At 36.8% G+C, this 25,000-nt stretch overlaps 1 protein-coding gene across 2 annotated transcripts in view; it reads right to left on the reverse strand.

The window, feature by feature from the left end:
* LOC138042081 (tight junction protein ZO-1-like) overlaps nucleotides 1-25,000 on the reverse strand; it is a 36,794-nt gene that overhangs the window by 10,843 nt on the left and 951 nt on the right. For both annotated transcript variants that reach the window (XM_068887825.1, XM_068887824.1), the window contains exons 2-22: nucleotides 24,088-24,511; nucleotides 23,403-23,728; nucleotides 16,478-16,525; nucleotides 16,106-16,233; nucleotides 14,845-14,947; nucleotides 11,979-12,075; nucleotides 11,758-11,861; nucleotides 10,446-10,660; nucleotides 9,179-9,249; nucleotides 8,876-8,962; nucleotides 7,846-7,984; nucleotides 7,391-7,538; nucleotides 6,807-6,906; nucleotides 6,345-6,390; nucleotides 4,715-4,885; nucleotides 3,916-4,076; nucleotides 3,010-3,066; nucleotides 2,680-2,775; nucleotides 2,064-2,164; nucleotides 1,375-1,484; nucleotides 1-20 (exon numbers count right to left, since the gene is read on the reverse strand). The exon at nucleotides 1-20 is cut by the window's left edge and continues 87 nt beyond it. In XM_068887825.1, the coding sequence (XP_068743926.1) occupies nucleotides 1-20; nucleotides 1,375-1,484; nucleotides 2,064-2,164; nucleotides 2,680-2,775; nucleotides 3,010-3,066; nucleotides 3,916-4,076; nucleotides 4,715-4,885; nucleotides 6,345-6,390; nucleotides 6,807-6,906; nucleotides 7,391-7,538; nucleotides 7,846-7,984; nucleotides 8,876-8,962; nucleotides 9,179-9,249; nucleotides 10,446-10,660; nucleotides 11,758-11,861; nucleotides 11,979-12,075; nucleotides 14,845-14,947; nucleotides 16,106-16,233; nucleotides 16,478-16,525; nucleotides 23,403-23,728; nucleotides 24,088-24,382 (2,623 nt within the window). In that variant the 5' untranslated portion in view covers nucleotides 24,383-24,511. The remainder of the gene's footprint in view (nucleotides 21-1,374; nucleotides 1,485-2,063; nucleotides 2,165-2,679; nucleotides 2,776-3,009; nucleotides 3,067-3,915; nucleotides 4,077-4,714; nucleotides 4,886-6,344; nucleotides 6,391-6,806; nucleotides 6,907-7,390; nucleotides 7,539-7,845; nucleotides 7,985-8,875; nucleotides 8,963-9,178; nucleotides 9,250-10,445; nucleotides 10,661-11,757; nucleotides 11,862-11,978; nucleotides 12,076-14,844; nucleotides 14,948-16,105; nucleotides 16,234-16,477; nucleotides 16,526-23,402; nucleotides 23,729-24,087; nucleotides 24,512-25,000) is intronic.

The raw sequence follows: 25,000 nt of genomic DNA on the forward strand, positions 1-25,000 counted from the left end.
CGTGTTGAGACCTCATATCCCTGAAAGAAAAAGTGAAATTACGGTCGAAATAGTTTATTTCCCACACAGAAGGAGAAGGGATGGTGCTGTAGTAAGAGCACTTGTCTCCAGTGTGGCAGAGGTTTGATTCCCAGACTTGGCGTGACATTTGGGTTGAATATGTTTCTCTACCCTGAGATTCTTTTTCTCCGGCTTTCCCCTCTCCCCCCGAAAAAACAACCTACGATTTGCTATGATTTATTAAATACAGTGTCCCCCAATAAGTGTTCAAGCGCTCAAAACCGTTGACACCAAATCAAAGTTCATTTCCATTACAATAGACCATTTTACAGTTGTGTGCTTAGTTACCTGGGCCCGGTTGTTCGAAAGCCGATTAACTTAATATCCAGGATTAGCGTAAACTTTTGTTTCATATTTTCCACTTTTTGGTGGAAGTTTCTTTTCCTTGTTTTTGTTTTTCAGGACTGGCTTCTTATAATGTACTTTTTTGCCGAATATAAGCGTTGAACAGCATTTGGGAATAGAGAAACAAACTCCGTGGTTAATTTTTAATCTTGGATTAGCGTTGATCGGCTTTTGAACAACATGACCCTGGCCTTTGAATGAAAGCGAGGCTGGTATTGACCTCGTTGTGATACAGACCTCCCTCCTTTTCTTATGTTAAGGATGTTTTTGTGTAAGAATTTGCATAACAAAAGCAGTAAGGTCTGTATCATGACAAGGTCAACACCAGCTTCACTTTCATTTAAAGACCAGGTAACTAAGCACATAACTGTAAAGAGGTCTATTACATTCACCATTCACACATTCCTCATAATACACTTTGTTTGCCCCTCAAATTTTGCATAAACCACTGTTTTCAAATGCTCTGCATATTCCCAAGAGCATTTGAAAACAATCGTTTATGCAAAATTTGAGGGGTAAAGAAAGTGTATTATAGGGAATGTGAAAAAGGCGAATTATCATTTTATACACATTCACTAACAAAAAGGTGTTTAATAGGGGAATCATTGCTAGTGTCATTTCATAAATGAACATGCATATTGGCTTCAAAAAAAGAATTTATCAATTTTAAGCCTTTTGGTTTCGATAGTCAGCAATGCCATCTAAAACTGATAAATTACTGGGTTGCAGAAGTGCTAGTAAGTTCATAGATTCTTTGAGAATCCTAATCACGCAGAGCACGATTACAACAGGAGACGATTATAAAATATATTATAAAAAGTTAGCATGCCACTCTGTAAAATTCGAAGTGAAATTTCATATTTGCACTACTGCATATGAGCTTTACTGGCCGCGCGGGACCGAGAAAGGATCAAATGTCTACTCCCGTCCCAAGATTCTCGCGGCCTCATGTTCTCGTCACTGACTCACTTGATAATTTGTTTGTTGGGTGGCTTCAAGAAGATGACAATAGGATACAACTGCGCGTAGTTCAGTCTCTCGACTTCCTCAGGAGTGATGTCCAATAAGCAGTGTTTGCCCTGTGGAAAAAAAAAGCATCATCACCTCGAAAGTCACGTAATTGCTTTGATGTTCTATTCTCGCATTTTCGCGCAGTTTGCGTCGGATACATGCTTTGCTTTCATTGGCTTATTTTTGTGTCTGCGCCAGTTATGATTGGCTAAATTGCACAGTTTGGCTTCATTTTCCTCAATTCCGCATTTCCTCCTTTCTTTCAAAACGAATGCAAGGCAGCGGGGTTTTTTTGCTGCAGGGAAAAATCTCTCCAGACAAGACGGCTTTTTTCTGAGCAGCGCATACGCAAACCATAAAAATGATTTTTTTTTTAAATCGAAAAAAATCGAAGGTAACCAGACTGAATACCACCCCAAGTAGCTCCTGGCTAAGCCTTCACTGCACAAGGCATGTCAGTTCATGAATCCCAAAGATCTGGATTTGGGTAGTATGCACACTTTCTTCTTTGAATATGGATTTATTAGATTTCTTAAAGACACCGGAATCCATTTTAGCATACTAGAATCGGCATTCAGATTACACAGCTTAGGTGTGAAAATTATTTGCACTCGATATCAAGGAATTCATTTAAGCATACTACTCACACTGTCAATCACGGTCCGGATGTAACTGTAGCTTATTGATCGACGAGATGCATATGACCGCGCAGGACTACGTCCTGTAGGCTGGAAACCTCCGAAGGCAGCTTTAATAATAAAAAAAGCAAACCGGCGAATTCAGCGAGTAGTGAGAAGACACAAGACATGGGTTGTCATGCACGAGGGCAATTCCAAACAAAACTGGACTAAAACAAGACCACTCCAAGGAAAGATTTTCTATAAGGCCATCCCCACTTAGATATCAAGCTCGTTCACAGGCACCCCACTTTTAATAATTCAAACTTACAGAAACATGATTATGAACGCCAATTGCCAGGAGGTTGGCTATTTACAAAGTGTGGTAGAGTAGAATCCAGGACAACCGGCAACAAACCCAAAGCTGAGGTTAGAACGAGATTTGAGCCAGGGCCGAAAAAAGCAACGTTTGTTTATCAGTTTAAAAAACATGTTTTACTGAGTGATCATCTCTTTTCGCATCTCTTCGAAAACTGAAAAATACGCGGTCGAAGGACAGTAAACTGAGAAAAAAAAAGGGGGACAGCATAGAGTTAACATAAAAGACTACTCCAATGAAGTTAAAGCAAAGCAGCAGTGGACTTACTTGGAATAGCAAATATGTCTGGCATATCTTGAAGCAACTTGTCTCTTGTTATGTCAGCAATTGGTCCCAGTAAAACCACTGGTCTAACAAATCCAGCTGAAGAAACAATGAAAATGCATGAGAAAAACACATCCTTAAATTTATTATAATCCTCTCGTTGCAAATTTGGTTCAATGACATTTTGATACAGATATTTCGCCAGCAAACACAAAGAAAACACTCCTGACATGGAATATCTGGATACACAAGAACTTGCATAATTATTATTTTCTTTCTAATTTAACACTGCACCAAGAGTATAGCCAATGTACAGAATTATTTACAACTTACGTTTCTTGAGGGCTACCCTTTCATAAGCTGGCAGTTTGCTATCTCTTGGAATTGAATCTAACGAAGCAAAAAGCATATGATTTTAGTTGCAATTGTTATGTTTCTTTTAACTTACAACAAAAGGGAACGTCAATACAAGTTACACAACAAAAAAAATCTTAAGATTTTTGGAGAGCAGGGGTAGCACAGTGGTGAGAGTACTCACCTCCCACAAATGTGGCCCATATTCGATTCCCAGACTTGGCACCTTATATGTAAGCTGACTTTGTTGGTTTTCTACTCTGCTAAGTGAGCGTTTTCTCCCAGTACTCCGGTTTTCCCCTCTCCCCCAAAACCAACCTGGTATTTGATTTAATTTCTGCACAGTGCCTCCAAACAGTGCCCCAGTGCTAAATAAACTTGACACTCAAATAAAGTTCATCAAGTTCATCACCACAATGCAACATTTTTAAAAATAAAATAATCTTATCATAACCACATTTCTTTTCCATATTCAACAACTTTTTTCAAGAGCTTACAGTGTATTTAAAACAAATCTTTTTTTAGACACTAGTCTTTTCTTTTTGCAGCTAACACATTTTTTTGATTAGTTGTACCTAGACCCATAATATTTCTGCCACATAGCTAGTGTCATTATTTTTGTGTACATTTTTGTATACAAGTGTGCAAATTGCATTCTTCCATCACATATAACACAGTCAAGGGCACAATCCGGGAAATATGATAATATCTTGATTGCAGATACAGGTGAATAGCAAGGGTGGTTTGAATATTGGAATTAGCAAGGGTGGATTTAAGTTGCCTGCTATAATGTTGGATTTCCCTACTAACAACAAATACATAACATCACATTAGGTCGTTTGCCCTCAATAAATTTGAAATCTTCATTTGAAGTAAGAAACTTACTGAACGATTCTTCGTCCAAATGATCAGATGACACAAACTTGTATTTCTTGAGTGTTCCACCTCTGGAACTGCTTCTCTTCAAACTGCCGTAATTAGCCTCTCCCTTCCTTGGAGTCAATTTTTCTTCCACTTTGTGTTGCACTTGTGCTAACTGCTCAGCCCTGCAAAGGAACATAAATTAATATGAAACCTATTTGCCATGGATCAGATGACAACCCTCAGGTAAAAGCCATTGTTATCATGTTAACTAAACTTTTCATTTAAGAGATCAGGTTAGACTTGTTTTAAGTACATTCCAGTAACTTTTTAATGGTATATAGTTAAGCAGCATCATAACCATAATTTAAGTTGTTACAGTGTAAGTAAAGCTGGCTCAGGATTATCAGCTCTCCCATCACAACGTAATGCAAATTAATCACATACATCTAACAGATTTTATCCTTACCGAGTTTGAAAGAATGCTTCCAATGCTGTAGCCAGAAAAAATTATGACTGAGGCAATGTTCATGGTTAAATTCTCTTCGAAGGTACATGTATTTTAGGTGTTTATGATAAGTACATTTTAAAGAAAACTCTGGAATCACGCTTCATTTTAAAGAATCAAGGAAAGTGACTGCGGAAAGTGCCTCTGTTTGCCTCGTACTCGCTACCATCCTGGGCCTTCCAGTAGCAACTTAAACACTTGTACATGTATGTGAAATGGTTTACTCTCAAAAGCCCAAAATGATTTGACAACATTATGCATAAACATAAATTTTATAAATCAGCCTTTCCCATGAGAAAGTCAGTTGCTTTGTACCTGGATTTGTTTGGAATAATTCCAACAGTTGTTTCTTGACCAGTCTTCATGACCATCTGTGCTTTCCAGGATCCAATCACTCCATCATGCATGGTGTCCCATATATGGAACACATCCTCTCTCTGAAATGACAGCTCATTATCCTTCATTTTGTCAAAGTCAAAATGAACCCTGCAATGATACATAAAAGAATACATCAATAGACAGATACAAAGTATAAAGACAGAGAGATAGATTGATATTAAAATGACCTCTCCTTTACAGAATCTTTTCACTTGTGAAAAGGACGGAAAGCTATATTTGGGACTTGCCCAGGGGCACCTTTGCCTTTGGTTTTTCTCTCTTTGTTAATGACGATGATGATGATGATGCCTTTAATAAACCACAAGATAAAATATACATATCCTATGTTATATAAATGAGAACTGTGTAACGAATTTACAATAATATACTGTAGCTAAAATTGAATTTTGTAACTATAACAGGTTGTGTTCAAAAATGAGTCTACATGTATTTACAAATGTGTTCTTGAAATGCTCTGTGTTGATCTTTGGGCAGACGCAAACCATGCAACGTAAATTATATTGCTGGGGTTTAGGCTTCGACAGAATTTCATTTAACAGATGATAGGTTAGAGCCATAGCTTTACTAAATAATTTCTTGTCCTGCATATGCATGATCACCGTGCGAGCAGAGCCTCCTTTTGTCTTTTTCTTTACTGAGGAGGAGAAAATGAGGCTCTGCCCAAATGGCGTCAACTCTTTGAAGCCGCCACAGCCCAAACTTCTGGACTAGTCAATCTTGTTTTCTCTCATCAAACCCGTTTTTCCAGTGTGAGCGTCCGTTTAGTGACATAACCGATGGTTATAATTGAGCCCGCTGTACCATGAAAAACCAAGATGGCGGTGAAATCTGGCATATTAGGCTTGGGTTCAAGACTGTATCCTGGCAATATGCAGCGCATATTCAATAAAGATCTTACTACATTCATGCAGAGCCTTTCTCGAGAACGCCAAAATCGAGCAAGTAAAAGAAAGGTTCTGCTAGCAGGGTGATGCATGATATATCCTTGACATTCAATAGAACTGCAATGTAACGTTGCTTGTAACATCTGTTTAAAAAGTTCTGTACTGTGTTTAGATCGCGTTCATATGCACCACACACTGAAAGGCCATAAGTTAAATTAGATAATACAGTGTGTTATTTTTTTTGTCATACACGGATTTGGCGATTCTTGGGAAAATGCATTTTGTTCTTGCACACAATATCCTTGAAAATTTTGTGATTATCTTTTTGCTAGCAAGTATCTGCTGACACTTTTAATCCTGGGCACATACACTTGTATTTCCTTTTTTGAGTGCAAAAAATGGAGTAAAAGAAACATTTTACGAGATTGAATACAAACAGCTCTCACTGGGGCAAACAGGCAAACTGGTTGCATATTTACAACAATCACAAACAAGATTAAATAGAGAGAAATTACCAACAACAACACCACAGAGTTCAAAGCAACAGGTAAGCCCAGGAACTAGCATATTTTACTGGAAGAATATTTCTTATTAAATACCGCAGTACGCTTTTTTTTACCTGACATGGGAATTAAACAAACAAAGCTTTTTTAAGTACTCACTTGATGTAAAAGGAATCTCCTGCTTCCTTACTGACTTTTTCGGAATCTGGCATTAAAAGCAAAGGAACAAAGAGGCTTTAATTCTATTTTTCTTGACATCTCTCAAATACCTATCCTTGTTAATGCAAATGTGCTTTTGCATAATTAAGGTAATGAAATGCTTGTGAAACAGCATTGTTGGGGTACTTCGGTTGAGAAAGCCTTGTCAGATATTGACCTTACACTGTACATGTATTTAGCCCCACTAATTTTAAATTAATCAATTTTAGAGTGAATTTTGTTAGGAGATGAAAAGAAAGTTGAAACAGATGCATCTACAAAACACTGGGAAACAAACTGTGCAACTCAAGTTCCATAAGTATTCCACGAAACACAGAGCATTAAAATTAATGTTCTTCAGAAATTAAGTCAACCTCTCCATGACTATGACAATATTTGAAATTGCAGACTGAGGTAACTTACCTTCCCTACACTGGCACAACAAGTTCACTTCATCTCCAAGTGACAACAAAATTAAAACAGCTTCTTCCCTGGTGATGTCTTTGAAGTCAATGTCATTAGCCTGTAAAGAAAATTTAACCCACTCTCTCCTTAGAGTCAGACTAACAGATTTTACTCTGTCTAACGTTAGACAGTTTTACTCATTAATTGATGGCACTTTGGCGTGAATGGTTTTTGAACATAGATTACAAGATTAGTCCTTCCAGGGCTCAGAATCACATCCAACATATGCAAGCTCAAGGAAGAAAGGTATTGAAACTTTCCATTTAAAGTAAGATGACAGTACAATCAAAATTTAAAAAACTAACACTTCCAACATAAATAAATTACAACAATTTTGAAAAAGAGCTTTTTGATTAAACCCCAAGCATGGTGACTTCCAAAAACTTGAAAATTTCAATGGTTGCCTTGTTTTATAAAAAATAAAAAAATAATAAAAACAGAAAAAGGCATACACCTACTAATTTAATTTAACATTCTCCTGGGCACAGTCACAATTGTTGGTAAATTCCTAGAAGTCAAAACTACTCAATGATTATTCTTACCATCAATATTTGATCCCCATGCCTCAACCCTTCACTGTAGGCTGGGCTTCCCGGCTTTACAGCTGCAACAAAAATACCCCCTTTGTTTCCTCCTGACACCTGGATACCGAGACTTCCACTCTTGTGGAAAGCTACCAGACGGGTATCACTAGCAAACATAAAAAGAAAAGGGTAATAGTCTTAACGTCAGAGAGATAAATTGAAAAGGAAGTTGACTGAAACTTCTCTTCATATGCAAGTTTTCCTAGGAAGACGAGCTACTTAAAATCCTCCCAATAAAATACTGCCAAAAATGAAGGTTGGTCTACACATTCCTCTGACAAATCCCTAAATTAAATGCTTGGATATAAAATTTTTACCACAACCTCACAATAATATTTGCTCTTGACATGTTTATAAATAAGTGCTCAATAAGCTAGAAAGGCAACAAAAAACTCAAAATAGTATATTAATACCCTCTGTATCTTCTGCGGTCAATGGAATCCATGTCTCGCCGTTCACTGCGTGGAGAACTGGAAGTAGACTCCACATAACGTGAATCATTCACAGGAGAATCACGGCCCCAGGAACTTAACCCACCAGGTGTGTAGGTCACTAAAACAAACAAAAGTTGTTGAAAATAATTCAGGAGTCATACACAGTGCTTTGGTCATGAACATACAATGTAACATATGGGTGTGTCCTTGAAAGGGCTAAACATCTCAATGATAAGAAAATTCTTAATTGCAAACATAAGACAAAGTAAAGCATAACTGGAATGAAGAAATAATTTCAGATCTCGTAAGGTGTGGGGACCTGGCACTCCACAGTATATTTTTAATTGTCCCCATAAATCGTTCGAACTCCCACTGGCCACATTGCAATGGGAGCCTTCCTTGGGCCTTTTAAAATGTGACGGTTTCCAAAATTTGGCGTACCGAATAAGTTTAACCCACTGTCCCCTCAGAGTGACACTTATTTTACTCTGTCTAACGCCAGACGATTTTACTCGTCAATGTTGGTCATCCCGGGGCCTTTGAGGTGTGAATGGGTTAAGATATCACAAAAAAGTGTATTTTAGAGGAAATTGTGGTAGTGAACATTGTATGATTGCCATGGCAACTACCTATTAAAACATTTTCCTAGTGAAAAGATTGATAGTGTTGCAATCCTTTTCTATAGAAAACCCACTATGGAAAAAGCTTTCAAGCCTGCTTAAGCTGCATCTTTTTGGAAGGCTCTAATTGAATTCATGCTGTAGTTACTTATATTAAGTTTCATTGCCAAGTAAGATGTAACAAAGAACTTTGCATGCTATGCAAATCAAGTTTTGTTTTGTTATTCTTATCATTATCATTATCATTATCATTATTATTATTATCATTATTATTATTATTATTATTATTATTATTATTATCATCATCATTATTATCATCATCATCATTATTATCATCATTATCATTATCATTATCATTATTATCATCATTAATATTATCATTAGTATACCTTCTGCAGCTTTAGGATAATCAGGATCATCTCTGTCACCAAAACCAGACACTCTTTCACCAGTGTTGGGCCTCTTCCAGCTTGCTTCTGAAAGGTCAGACAAGTGAAAAAAATCTTGATTATCAAACATTAATGACCCAACGAGGTTGGGAAAAAAAGCAATAGTTTCCTGATGACCACAGACTCACTCAAATTTAAAACTACTTTTGAACATGATGAGCACCAACTACTAAGTCCATGTAAAAGTGCACATAGTCCATATGATAGTGTGCAAGTGACACATCAAGCAACTTTCTTACTAACCTGAAAATGGCATGCCTTCCTTTTCTAATGGAGGTGGAGGACGCTGTGGCAAATCCTCTTCACTGTAATGCCTACAACAACAACAAACACCAGAAGTCTACATTTTTGCACAAGGGAAATCTATTGCCAAGACTTTGCCACAATCTCGTCACCAGAGCCTTGGATCTTACGTCTGCGCACAATCCGAGGCTCTGGGATACTCTATGCAGGAGAATGTACACCGTAGGGTTCTTTTCGCCAAAAATTGGCTATTGGAACCTTAGAGCGCAGGCCCACTTTTTTTGCTAACATGAATGCACCAATCAGAGGCATTTCATTGTTCTTCACAAAAACCAATGAGAAGACTTTTTGTTTCCGGGTTCCCCGGAGCTTTTCTCTCCCTCAGTCATGCACAAAGGAGAAGAGCTCTGGGATCAAGATTGGATTGTGCCAATCATCCATCAAAACAATAATATTTTTGGGATGACTTTTTTGATAATTAGGAAAGTACAACACTTAATAAACAATATCCTTAATCTTAAGTTAACTGCAAGTTGGTTTGACAATCAGACATGCTACTCTGATGTCACTCTGGTTTGGAGAATTTATTATCAATCTAGCTTATGGTGGCTCAAACTAATATTTAATGTCTTATTTGAAAAATTAACTCTTCAATTCCACTCTCATTCACATAATAGCAATTTTATGGTACCAATGCAACCTGCCTAGAATTGTAAATAAAACCCTTAATTTTGCTTTTGAATGCTTTAATCTCAAAAATGAACTTGGTGACCCCCATTTTTTTAATACTGGAAAGTGATTAGCAAGCTTAGACAAAACTCGCTATTAAGTTCACAGCCATCCTAACCCTTTGACATCCAAACCAGCCTAAACCGGTCGGACTTAGTATTTTACTCTGTCTATCGCCAGAGGATTTCACTCGTCAATGGGGAACCCCTGGGAGTCAATGGGTTAAAAGTTTTCAATTGTGGAGGTGGCTCTGAATCCACTCTAGAGAATTTTTTAAACTTGCAGAGAGTTTTACCTCAGTCTTTTCATCACTTTACAGCAATAAAAATTGGGGGTTACTGAATTATTTTTTTAGATAATTTATAAGCATTTTAAGACAATATAGGGTGTTTAAGATGGCTCGTTTGTTGCTATGGTAACTTATATTCTGTTGCAACAATGAGTGCATCTTGCTAAAGAATTACCAGTCAATCAGGTCAGAGCCAAGGGCAGGAAACTAATTTTTTTTCTGCCAATAGTACACTCAAGTGTCACTAACCTAGCAGGAATTTCTGGTTCTTCTTCACCATAGCCATTTGGCATGTCTCTTTCCCTGCCACCTGATTTGTGTCTGAATGCTGCTGGCAGGGAATGCGTGCTGTAACTTGGAGGTAAATTGTCATCTTTTATCACCAGCAGATCAAGTCTGTTAGAGCGACGAACAGTCTCAATGGCTTCTCTCAGGCTCATCTCCTCTGTCTTTCTATCATTAACCTGAAAAGAAAAACCCGAACAATCAGCAACTACCTGTGTACATAACAATTAATAAATAAATATAATTGGCCCTGCGCACAATGTTGGTTGTCAAATGCTTATTACCGAAAATACCCAACTTTCAGCTGTTATCTCTTTGTTACAAAGTAATTATCTGGAATAGTACCAAAAACAAAAGCTTGTCTATTATGTCTGCTATTTATTTTTATATTTGCCTTGTGTTTATTTTGCTTTGTTAGCGCACAGCACCAAAACAAAGTCAAGGTGGAATTTCTATTGTTCGTTTGGTTCGCGGCAGCTGTTGTCTGAAAGGATGGAAAGAAAAGGTTTAAAGCGTTTTAAAAGTTTCGAAGGTTTGGAACCTTTCAAAGTTTGTAATTTGCATGAAAGAATTAGTCACATACTGAGTAAAAATTGTTGTGTGCCAGCCAACCAAACTTTGTTCAACGAAGCAGAACTAGGTAATTTTTTTGTTTGCACACTTTTCACGCCTTTGCAATTTTTAAAACTGGAATTTTAAGGTGTATTTTGGGTTATGTACAAAAGAAATATCTTAGAGGATCGATTTAAAGGAAGGAAACCAAGTGTTTTACAATCCATCAAAACGATTCAGATGAAACAAACCGAACCATTTGAATGCTAAGTGAAATGATAAATTTTTTTTAATTTGGCGTGATGGTTAAAAACTCAGTGCAAAAACTAGTAGTGTGACACTAGTTCTGCCACTACAACTCTAAAAGCAGTCATTGTCTGTGGATGAACATTTCCCAGGGTATTGTCCAACTAATGTGCAACTAAATTTTCAAGGTTCTTGGGCTATAATCGTATTGTGAGAGAAAGAAAATATTTACAGAAACATCCCAATCATGCATGTTCACTGCTGCTTTTCTCACTGATTTTTGCTTAATTTGGCATTACATATTTTGTAACGGCCTTGAATACCAACATTGTGCGCACCGCCAATTACTTGTCTTTCCACAAACTAAATTTTCCCTGAAGCTGCACATGTAAGTTGAGCTCTGTCCCAAAAAAACCCACTAGTGGACACTTAAAACACATTCAGTCTGTTTCTGACACAACATCATACACTGACCTACCCTCAAAATAATGTCACCAGGTTTGAGTTCACCTTTCCTGGCCACCATACCATTCCTATCAATCTCTTTAATAAACATGGATCCACCCAGAGAAAAGCCATAACCTGACAATAAAAAAAATTCATGCATTAATAATAACATTTACGAGGGACAACAGACAACCATGATGTTATGCAACAACTTAAAAATAATATTTTTAGCCATATACAGTGTACATGTACCTTTGTTTTGTTCTTCCCTAATAAGAGTAACTGTTTGTGGAACTTTACCACCCTCCCTTGCACTGAGTGAGGAAAGAGACTTTCTTCTTTTAATGGCCTATATCAAAACAAAAACAAACGATGACATAAAACAGTTTAGGAAGCTAATTACTGGGTTGCCTATGGGCAAACCCAGTCAAGGTCTGCGTTTAGTTTGTTTGTTTTCTTTTTTTTTTTTTTAGTTTTTTTTTTTTTTTTTTCCGTGTCGGTAAAAGTCTTGCCTGTCACTCCCCTGGTAAGTGGTGTCTTTGTGGATAGAGCCTTCTGCGAGTATTTTCTTAGGATCGAGAGGGTAGTGGAAATGCGTAGATTTCTCTGGTGGACACAGTAGAATCATTAACTTAGCCTGCAATGGCGTCGAAAGTCATCTAACGCGAATGGCGTTTTAGTAGATCCTTAAACAAAATATACCCTTATGGAGCTCAATAATAGAAAGTCAGTTGGATAAAATAGGCAGGAATCTCAAAAGCGACGAGCACTGGACTTCGAGAACAATCTATCACCCGTCGAGACGAAATCAAAGTGAGCAGTATTTACCTGAAGTACATGGTAATTTGACACAATTGAGTTTCTTGTCTTCACGCACGCAATCAAATAGGAAGAGGTTTTCGCCTCTAAGAGCAAATATGTTGTTTGTTTCAATAAAATTTTCGCTGGAAAAGGATTCTGTGGTATTTTCTGCCTTTGTGAATTATGATATCATGTTGTGTATTGAATTTTCGAGCTTAAGGTTCAAATGTGATATGGGAGAGGTTTTTTAGTATTGCTCTGTAAGCAGGAAGGGTTCACAGGACTGTTGGAAGCGTGCTTGAGTTTCAACAAAATGAGGCCCAAAATCAGTGAAAACTTGTGACGCAGATGAATAATAAAGTAGCTGCTATTTCCAAAATGATGGAATTACCTGGTGATAAATAACGTCGTACGCGTCTTGGAGAGTAAATTTTGACTTTGCATAAACAAGAGTTGGGCGATTGTGATCTTTGTTTTGACTTCGCTCATTTCATTGTCAAACTTTATAACACTTGACAGAAAAAGAAACTTACAAAAACCCGGTATCTTGCCATCATTTGACACAGATGCTTCACTGTTTGGCTAGTAAACATGCCGCGGTAACATAATCACGGCGCCCGCTGAATTCCGGCCATGTCACTTTCGATTTTGCAATTTACTTGAACGTAGCAAAAATCTCCCAAAATGTTTGTCGCTGATCGTAACTTTTTATATTCTATAGATCGTTTTCACGTGACGTCATCACCTTCCAAAATCTAAAACTAAAGATCCACCAAAGTTTTTATCCTCATCAGGCATAGGAGGCGGCATATCTATATCTGTTGACAATTTCACAGCTCAATAGCGTGCTTCGTTTGGAAACCAGAGCATTTTGAATTTCCGGATTATGTAGGTGCGTGACACAAAGCTACGATCAAGTTTGTTGAAAAATATATATTTATCTCATGATTTTGAGCCCTTTTAGAAGTTAGAGCATTAGGAAAAGTGCTTATGTAAATGCTTGTTTTTTTAGTAGTGATAATCAGTCGCCTAGATAGCCAAAGTCAGTTCCAGATGTTTACACTATTTTCCGGCCTGCGAAACATTTCGACGAATATCTGAAGTTTGGGGAAACGCAGAGGCCTAAAACTTGGACAAGTGTCTTATTTCTTTATCTTCTATAAGATAACAATTTCTTAGCGTTTTGCACTGGATAGTTTTTGATTTATTTTTTTTATTGCGTGACAGTGAAAACGATCTATATTCAAGGTTAAAAATTAATGTTGTTTTCATGTCGTAAATATTTTATTCTCGATCGACCGTCCGGGAAACTTCCTTCTGCTCTTTCTGAAAACTGTGTATCAATATTTATTTGCTTTTTCATCATCAGCATTTGTTAGCGTTAATAGTATTTTCGGTCAGATGTTTCTGTTTTTTATGAGGGGTTTATTGTTTTGGTCTCCCATCCCAACACTAACCCCGCGAAACAGGGCTTGACTTCAGTGAAGTTTAATATTACAAAGTTTTCGGATGCTCATAGGGCACACTTGTGGTGAAAAGAAGTTGTGAGGGAACTTGAAAATTATCAACATGTCAGCCCAGAAGCCAATGTTTCTCGCTTCTCTTTTATTTGTTATTCTTCAGAGACTGGAATGCTGTATTTCAATACCACACAATTCAGTGCCTTCTGATTTTCTGTAGCACGTACCACAGGCAAGCCAGTGTATGCTTCACAGAAGCATCTAGTTAACAACAACAATCAAGTTCACATGAAACTACTAGCAGGGCATAGGGTAAAGTCTGTATTGTTTTTTTGAGTATGATATCTACTATTTAACAATCGTAATTTTTCTTCTTTAACCACAAATTCAGTTCACGATTGGTGATGTGGTCTCAAATTTACTGATCTATGAAATTTGATCACCTTGGTGAGAATAGACCTGAAAAGGACAGTGGACAGTGACTGGCATTTCAACAACCTGACAACTTCTGACATTACAGTTCAGGTTGACAAAACATTAGTCACTGCCAACAGTCCTTCTCAGGACTACCTGTACTTTAACTTAGATGATCAAGGTATGTACATTTAACCCCTGGGTTCAAACCATCTTATAAAGTACATTTTCATTTGACTCACAAATTAGCTCACCAGACAATACTTAAGAGTATGCTAACACTTACACTTTTAAGGAAAAATTAAGAAATCTCCCCAATATCACATCACACAATCCTTAATTATGAGGAAGACAAAGATTACAAGTGAATCAAGTCTACTGTACTTAAAAAAACATCAGATTTCTGCAAAAAAATGCTTTGAGCGACAGTCCTAATATCTTACCAATCTTGCAGAGTTCCCACTGTCTTTTAACGCTTGAACAGCCACTGCGTGAACCACATCTTCTACATTCACATCATTTACTTGGACAATAACATCATTTACCCTATAAGGAGAAATGTTTCAGAATCAGTTCACACAGAAGAGAAGATCTTCATGCCTTTGCCCGTAACTTCTTACTGGTACAGGGCTCAACATTTTGAAAACAAAATCCAGTCGCAATTTTGCATACAAAATTTAGTCACAACTTTGCAATTTTCTTGTCACAAAGTTGTCTGACACTGTATTGTGTTGACCCCATAATGTTTGTGTGCAAAGAAACCGCTGAAAAGGGCAAATGATCAAGGGAAGGCAATAATTATTGTGCCCCATGTCTTCAGATTGAAAGGAAATTCACAGCGAGCCAAAATGTTTTCATATTTTTATTTATTTTAGTAAAAGTAGCAGCAAAGTGGCAACTCATTTCAAGAGTTGAGGTAAAACCTAAAATAAAAATTTTGCATATTTGCAACTTCTCCAGATATTTTAGTCGCAAAGGAAAAATGCAACTGTATTGGTCGCAATTTCAAGCCCTGTGGGTAGCTGCATATAATCTTAACTTAATTTAATATTTTCACCAACATAACTTGAGAACACAAAGTTATCTCAATTTCAGAAGTGGGATCATTTTGTCCACAACAAGTTTCTGGTATAGTCAGAGTACACACAAGTCGGTCTATTTTGTTGCGCCATCCCTTGTCCCTTGAGGTCACACAAGTTTCTTTGGTTGGTGTAACAAGATCAATGTGTATTAATGATTCAATACAGTGTTACTTGCATTAAAATCTTGATCCTAAATTTGAACTGAGTCAGCACATCAGACCATGAATCGTATGAAGAATTCTCCATCTTCATTCTTACCACAAACCAGTTGGCTTAGTTAAATTAAAATTGGCTTAACCTACAGGAGGTTGAAGTTTCAAACACTAAGGTTGTCAGAATAACTAAGAAGAACGTGTTACCTTTGTAATCACATCTGTAAGCCACATCTAACATCCCTTCCCAATGAAAATTGTTTGGCACATTGAAAGAATCCACCTCTATTTGAAAAGAGCAGGGTATGTAGTCCCTACTGTTGCACTGTGTCCTTTAGTCTCTTGGTGCCAGTCGCCAAAAAGATAAATTATAATATGTACACTCCTATAATGCATACCACATATGAAACAATGGTTCCCAGCTGGGAACAAGATTCCTAAAAACTACAGCAGTGCTTTCAAGTTCTTACTTCAAAAGACCATCTGATGGGCTTCCACGAACTATATCAGAGACAACTATGGATGTGTCACCACTCTTGAAGTGAGGATTGTCTCTTCCACCAGAAACTGCAATTCCAAACCCTTGGTTCGAATTGGCCTGCAAAGGAACAAAACCACATCACCACAGTTAGCACACCAAACCTGGACAGAGTGAGTCAATGAATTGTAGAATCTCCCCAAAATGGATAACCATAAATAGTTGATCACTTTAGCAATAACCCATCAAGTTCCTGTGTTGCAGGCACCCCCAATACCAACCAGGAGGAGCTAATACACTATGAAGACTTGTGATTAACTACACCAAAGTAACCACAGGTTTAATTTCAGTACAAATGCCCTACCTTTTCCAGAACTATTGTCTTTTTCTCCCACAAATGTGGATCATCCGACTGTTGTAAAAAAAGACAGCGAAAAAACCATTACCAATCCCAACAAGGAGAGCAAACAAACCCAGGCAGAACGTAAAACAATCCACAAGCCTAAATCAGATTCACATAGCATTACTGCATTGTAATTTTAATATTTGTGTCTTTAAAGAAAAATCGTTTGGGCCATGATTGCAAGGGTTTTTTTCTCTGTAGTTTAATCTTTATGATTACACGGTTGAACTTGAAGAGAATAGGTTGGACTAGGAAAGCATGTTCACGACAATAGATACTGCATGGAAAATAATTTGCCAATGAAAACATGAATTCCCGCTGATTACCAGATTTAGCTAAAATACCTTCTGTATCCGAGTATTTTCAAGAGTTGTACTGTACTTTGACGAGCCTGCTAAGGCAAGGGCAAAATGCAAACAACAGGGGTTTCAATAAAATTGGAAGTAGGCAGCTGCTTTAAGTCTAGTAGCCGACTGTATCAACAAAGGGCCGCTAGGCCTGGAAGCTCTGGAAGCTCCGCTAGGTTTGGAACCTCTGAAATGCGATTTCCCGTGTTTTGGGCACCAAATTGAGTACAAAGATAAAGGAAGATTTCTTAACAGGACACTGAGTTTGCAATTAAGCGAATTCTTTTGATAATTTGATAGCCGACTGCTCTGAGCGAAGTAGCCGACGCTTTTCGTCGGCCGTCGGTGTTTATTGAAAACCCTGAAACAACTAACTCAGCAACACTACACATCTTCTATGCTACAGTATTTATCATCCAACTTTTTCGCACTACAGTTTTAGCAAGTGAATTGTAAAAACAGGGAGGTATAACATACGTATTTGCATGTGACAAGCGCAGGGCAAACATCAAAACTACAACTAGTCAAACCAGTTCTCTGCTATTCAAATATCGTACAATACTTGTACTAGTTTCATGCATTTTCTGTTGCTATGCTAGAAAAAGTTTTTTTTTGCAACAATGTTTCATCAATTGATCCTTTCTTGGGTTCTAAGAGCTTCTTACTCGTTTAGATCATCAGTGACCCCTATTTTTTAATCCATGGATCACTTGCTCTTCTTACAAAAAAAAATCACAATGTAAGAAGTTCTCTTTTCTAATGTTTTCTTTCCTTGTGTCCTGAGTTCCAGAAGTGGTTACAACAGGTAGCGCTTGCGAAAACTGTACTGTTTACCACATCCTTAGCGGCATGCAATTATCTAAAACTCCCACTTCTATATTCCTTAGAAACCTTCACTCTAAGATATAATTTTCAATGGATGGCCCCTCCATTTTTTTTTTTCATTTTTGGAATAAGTAATTTATGACCTAACTTCAGAAGAGAAATGAAACAAATTCAATGTGGGAAGATTTTCATGCGAATGTCCTTAAAGTGACAACTGAGTTCTACTGTCCTTTGTGAAATTTCTGGCGAGTTTTGTGCAATAAACAGCACAGAACTTTTGAACTACTCATACCAAGTAGAGGGAACAAAAAACGTTAAGACAGCTCAGAAGGATAAAATACAGTAAGAGAAAAACTTCACCCAATAATGTAAAAAGAAAGAAAACCAAACAAACAAAAAATACAAAGAGCAAAAAACACTTTTACTGCATCAAGAATAATCCTTTATTGTCCACACTACCCTGATTTGGCAAGGACAATTTTTTTTTTTCATTTTAAAAGAAATGCATCAGAGATTACCTAGTCTAGAATGGTTTTAGATAACATCAACGACCAAGCCACATTGACTAGACATTCTGTATTTTTTAAGAGAACAAGATTCTGTTACACGGCAGACCTATGTATCTATAATTTAAATTAACAAAGCTGCATTTTGCAAAAAGCTTCTAAAGTGCTCTTATTATCTGTTGTCTAGACTGCCACTTTCTTACATGTCACTTGTCTGCTGTTTTTGTCAACTAATTGTATCCAGAAAAAATAATCTACTAATATTCAAGAAGTCGTAGGCACACTTCAGTTGTCTGATGAACAATCTTACTGTACCTACATGTACAATCCACTAATTGGTTAAGAAAAAAATATAAACAATTTGACTACCATTTTTCTGTTTGCAACTGAGTGTGGGCACAAAAAGCAAAAATACAACAATTAAATTACACGTACCTGACACTTGTGCAGTACAACTTACAGAAAAATATCTTTTGACATCTAAACCTGATACAAAGCTTTCAAAAAGCTAAACAGACCTTTGTTTATATACTACTGTTGCCATAGAAAAGACACTTCAGTTTTCACAGCAAACTAATTAACTTGTTGTTACAGGTTGTGTTCTAACAAAATACAGGTAAGTGTTGTCCGAGTAAATTTTAAACAGCTAAATCTTCAAAGCAAATCTGATGGCAGAATTTTTGTGACAACAGTTGATTTTGTTTACTTCACCCGTACACATCAAGTTGGAATAATTTTCAGAAAAGAATATTTGACAAGTGTACTAATTTCAGTATCCATTTTCAGAGATTTCAAAAGTGAAGTTAGAGTTCAAAATTGGTAGAGCTCATTATCACAAGACTACCTCTAACAGTTTGTCTCCAGTGACCAAGAGGGGTAAAACAGCATCAGAAGGAAAAGGAAATATCTTTCAGACTTTGTGACCGTACTTAATTTTCAATTTCATTTCCCAGTAGCCGTGAGCTCTATTGTTTGATTTTTCACTAGATTAGTTCGCAAGCACCTTTGATCTTCTGCATTGTACGTTGACTGACTTAACCACCCAGAAAATCAACCTTGTTGAAAACAACACAGATGTCGTGACATTTTAATGCTATGTAACAATATTCTATTTAAGAATCTCTGGAATGGAACAAAAAAAGAGAAAATGCAGGAAGAAATGACAAGAATAATATATTTATTTTCAGAGACAAGATTTTCATTCATGAATATCACCCCTCTCCATATAACACAAAAGCAACCTAAACTCTTTGAAGCTTGCAAAATATTTTTGACTACTGGAAATACAAAACAATCAGTAGTATTATTTTATGCAAGAGCTATAACATACAGTATACCAGACATGAGTTTTAATCTTTGCTGGGTTAAAAAAGTTCCTTATGAGGAAACACAGTCAAGGATGAGTTTATGAGTTTATTATACATTCACCCTTCATACATTTTCCACTGATCCTTACTCAAAGAATATCCGAGCTAATCGAGGCGGGTAGGAAAAATAAAAGATTACCATAATTGGGTTGAGACAACAATAAATACAGTATTTCAACTAAAGTATGAACGGCAACATAAGTATTCTCTTGTATCAGATAGGATACAAGAAACTTCTATAACAGCAGGGTATGTGTATTTGTAATCACTGAACCAAAGTCAAACTTGTAAGTACTTCCAGGATTTATTTGATTACATTAAGTTTCAAGACAGCTTTCCACTCAATACTTGAGTATAATTAACTCACATTACATAAAAGTTAAAGCCATAATCATTACTTTTTCTTCAGCATTTCACACAATGATCACCCTGTACATGTAACATAGCCCTGTGCACAATGGGAGGACCTTGTCGTCTCCTTTGGGACACTAACAATAGTTCTTATTAACTTCCTCTGTTTGCTCATCAGCATGTGTTAACGTCACCCATTGTTATTTTTTTCCCCTAGAAGGTGATTCTAAGGCACCCAAAGACAATGTTAAGATTGGTATGTTGCTATTTGACAAACAAAACATACATGTATTATAACCATGCCATCCAAATTACAAGGAAAATTTAGTACTGATAGCAAAGATGCTACTTTTTTTTATTTAATAGGATGAAATAAACCAATAATTATCAGCTTTATATGAATCACTCAAAAATTGAAGTTTTGTTGACTGGTTTCTGCAGAATAACCCACTGTTGACAATGTCAAAATGAAATTCAATCTTAGGTTTGAAAGAATCTATCTTTACGGGAATTTAGCCGACTTCTCTGAGTCAAGTGGCTGACCCTTTCTGTATGCTGTCGGTACTTTGTAAAGAAGGAACTTCTGGTGACAATATCGTTGCTTAAAAATTACTTTTCAGTCTCAAACAAGTAAGGCCAAATAAACCTCAATAATAATTGATTCAAGGGGCCTTGATCACCTTCATTACTAAATTGAAAATACACTAATGCGCAAAAGTACCAAATATCATATGTTTTAAGATATCAATAGAACATCACAATATACCACAGGAATGCCAAAAGAGCTAGTATCACAGCAATGCCCTAAGGCTCAACTGGCCAATCAACAAAACGAAAACACTTGGCTGACCATATTGTTCCCCAAAAAATGATGCAAAAGCAATATGCATGCAAAATTCATCACTATCATAGCCCATGAAAACAAAGTCCTGTGGTTTTGTACTCTTAGACTAGCAGCCTGTTTTACAGACTACAAAAATATTAATCACAAATTTTCAAAAGTATCCTGAATTACATGTACAGCTGACCCTATTTCATCAATCTTCTATAAAAGCAACATAAATTAAAAGTACCCATCTACTAACACAATAAGATGTTATTATGGCAATCCCTCATACATACCTTTGTTATGGGAGGATTCATCAATTTACATTTTTAACCTTCAAAAGGCTTTCAGCGTTATTTGCCCAACAATATTACAGTTTGCCAATTCATATTCTCAATAAATCATTAGCTTTCCCCTTTTACTCTTCTTGTAGTCCAAGACATACCATAACACTCCACATAGCTAGACTCCACCACAATATGGAAGCTTTGTCTACAATGTAGAAGCAACCAGGAAGGGGTTGTGAAGCTAAAACATGCATTTTCCCACTAAAATTCACACAACTGAATCTAAACAGTCAGAAAAGAGCTAATTTTTATTGAATATTAATTTAATACTTGCACTTATCATTATGCCAATGCAATAATTCTAACCTCTCAAAAGAAAAGCAAGGAAATACATGCTCTTTCTTTATTCGAAAACACAAACTGTTTAAAATTAAGACATTAAAGACTCTCAATGGGATATGCTGTATCCAATTAATTATCAAATTAATTTGTCACATTGTCAAGTCATTATTGTCAAGTCATCTTATGCCTGGGAAAATGTATAGTAGACATTAGTCAATACTCATGTTGAGCAATATGAAATGTACAAACATCACGGTAATGCATCTGCAAAAGGGAATGTGAATACATGTAGATAAGCCAGATTTCATGCAACAACAATTAAATCTTGCACATGAAAAACTGGCGAAAAGCTCAAATTCCAACAAGCATAACTTTGAATGTTCCAAATGTCATCCATTTTTACTCCAAATAGTTGAGATCAATGTGTATGTATATTAAAATGACACAATGCTACTACATTACAGAATTTCATTTACAGGCACAACAAATTATAAATTACACATTTTATTAGGCTTAAAAAAAAAAATAATGTTTGCAAGAGGACCCTTTCAAAACGAATTCCACATGACATTGTCTTTTTAAATGGACAATGAATACTATGCTAGTGGATAAGTTAATCTCTGCTGCAAATACTAAAGAAATCCATGTGCGAATGTTGATAAAAAGCGTTGAACAATTAATTTGTGATATTTACGAACATTTCAAACGAGTCCTAACCTTGCAAAAATGTATTCCCAAGAAAATAAATTGCTACCTGTTATTAATGCCTATTTTTCGTTGAGAGAATACGACAGTTGAAAGAATCTGACAACTGCAGCGTTACGTCGCATATGACGTACAGTCCTAATTATTGCTTTTGAAAAGTTTCATTGAACTGAAGCAGTGGCGTACACTGTTGGAAAACAATACCACAAAGAAGTTTTACAAAAGTACAAAAACACTAAGACGATGGAAGACGCGTTTTTTTTCCGATAAGGACGTGACAATATTTAGCGTCCAAGCACACAATGATGACAATTCGCAGGCGTTCGTCGCCTGCTTATTTTCAAAACTGTATCTTTTTGATGTGGTTCACTGATAAAATATCTTTCGTTAGTTTACTGTTGACATAATTTCAATACGCTGAAAATGCAGACGCCGAGTAGCTGCAAGAAAAGAATCCATCACACATTCAAGATGTCTGTGCTAAACCGATCATTAAAAAGCTGACAACTCCGTGTAATGAATATAATTGAAAAAAAGATGTGATGCGCTAAAAATTGGACAAATGATGGAAACGACAATCCTTTCATCAAAATAAGTGAACCAAAACGGAGTACTGTGGAAGGTGTGGTTGAACGTTGAGACGAATTCGAGAAATTTTGAATAACAAACTCATGTTTCATCTTACATCTTACTACACCTCAACTGAACTCCATCGAGAATTGTTTTGCTATCGAACGGACTACAAAGATTCGGGATTCGGGAAAACCACCAAAAAAAATTAAGCGTACAATTTTCACACAACAAATTAAACAAAGCCGAAATGACCAACGGCTAAGATGACTTTCACCAATTACCGTATGGCCGGACGCTTTTCACGACGAATGGTAAACCACTTCTTAATTCCTACTTTTTTACGATTTACCGAAGAGTTTATAAAATTAACCTTCGATCCCAACAACGCCTAAAAACTGACTGTCATGTTACAACGTAAAATACACTGTACATTACAATCAAATGAGCGATTTTTCCGAGTGACAAAAAGCTAATTTTGGTCGTGACCTAGGTGTTGTAACCCACATATGTTTGTAACCACAAACGCTAATGAAACGAGAAAACACGCTAACTCGAATTCCACACATGGAAAATATTCCATTGTCAATTTCATGCACAACATCCAAAGACGCTTACGGATATCAAATTCCACGATAAACGAAGCGTGCAGAAAAGTACTAGAATACTTTAAATAAAATCACAAGTACTTTCCTTCGAACTATGGCACTGATTACTCCAAAGTAAAACCCGGTGTAAAACAAAATGTTGGTTTGCTTACCTCTACTGCACCAACGGACTTGCGATACAAATTTCGTTCGCTGCCATTGACACTGTCGCTGTAATTTCTTCCTTCGTCTTGCTTATTCGTGATATAAGGGGAATACTGTCTTCCTCTGTCATACGAGGCCGAACTTTCTCTCTGTTGCCTCTCGCCTCTCATTTCTCTTCGCGGTTCTTGTTGTTGGAAGTTTCTTTCAGGCGAAGGGTAAAAATCACGCTCGCGTTTACCGCTGTAAAAATCGTTATTGTTATTTTCTCGCTGCTCAAAGTCACGAACTTTCCGAGGACTTGTGTACACTGGATAATTATCCCGGGGCTTGGTTTCTGAAACAAAAGAGTTGAACGAAGTTTTGAGCCACTAAATGGCAGAGGCTGTGTATTTCCTTCTTATACAGGTAAGGAGCTGCGTAAGAGGCGATTCTACACCCATGAATATCATGAATCACACCAATAAACGATAAGTAGCGAACCTGCTTTGCATATATTAATAAATCCATTTCAACACAAAAAAACCTGCATAAAAACAAAACTAATTGTCGCAGAGAGAGTGAAAATACACCTTGCTAATAACAATTTGAGCTGTTCTTCGAATTCTAGAATAAGAAAGTTTTGCGTGGGTTTGAAGAAGCAAAACGAATACCTTTAAATATCGAAATTATCAAGCCTAACAAACAATATCTCACCTAAAACTTCGACTTGAGGATTTTTCGCCCGTAGTTTTGCTGCTAAATGAGGATGAGTGTCCTCCAATGCAACACACAATTCATGAAATCCAGCAGGGCCTTTGTACTGAAGAAGATCGAGGAGGCTTTCCGTACGCTCTTGTGGGGTACGTCCGATGTTTATATCGTCAATTTCTTTCTGGCTCAGTACACCGCTCACATACAACAACGGACAAACCTCCTTTGCCCTAACATCTCTAAGGAGAATGTCGCGATTTTCCAGCAACGCGCTCTGGTAAGGTTTCAAAGCAGCCATGTTTGCCTCTCGCTTCTCTGGTCGTAGCGTCGTTCCCTAGAGCGAGCTGTCCATCAACATGAAATTCTTGTTTGCTTTGTCTTTAAACCAATCAGCGCTGAGAAATGAGCAACATATCCCACAGGGAGGCTAAAATATGCGCAAATTTGAAATTAGTTTTTGGGTAGATTTTTATCTAAATACCTACTCCTAAGTTTGCTTGAACGGTAATTGTCATTTCACCGCATCTTTTTCGGTAAGCAAGGTTACCAGGAAACTGGTAATAAATCGACAGGATAAAATTATTTGAGGATCATATAATTTATCGACGAATAGAAAGTCAATTTAGGTTCGCAACAAAATGTAAGCGTTACCGTTTTGTTATTTTACCAGAACCATACTTAGTGAAAAAGATGCCGTCTCGCAGAAATATTTTCACTTCTTCAAAATGACAACACACTCGAGCGATATTTATTGTATCAAAATCTTGTCAATGATTTTATATTCGTAATTACACACTTCGGGAAACAAATAATTTAAACAAAATTGTTCACAACAAAACATTTATATTTGGCAACGGAAAAATAGAACTTTAATATAAACGACTGTGATATGGCCTGATGGGTTAACATCTCTCCA

Source organism: Montipora capricornis, chromosome 3, assembly GCF_036669925.1.
Source record: "Montipora capricornis isolate CH-2021 chromosome 3, ASM3666992v2, whole genome shotgun sequence".
Lineage (NCBI taxonomy): Eukaryota > Metazoa > Cnidaria > Anthozoa > Scleractinia > Acroporidae > Montipora > Montipora capricornis.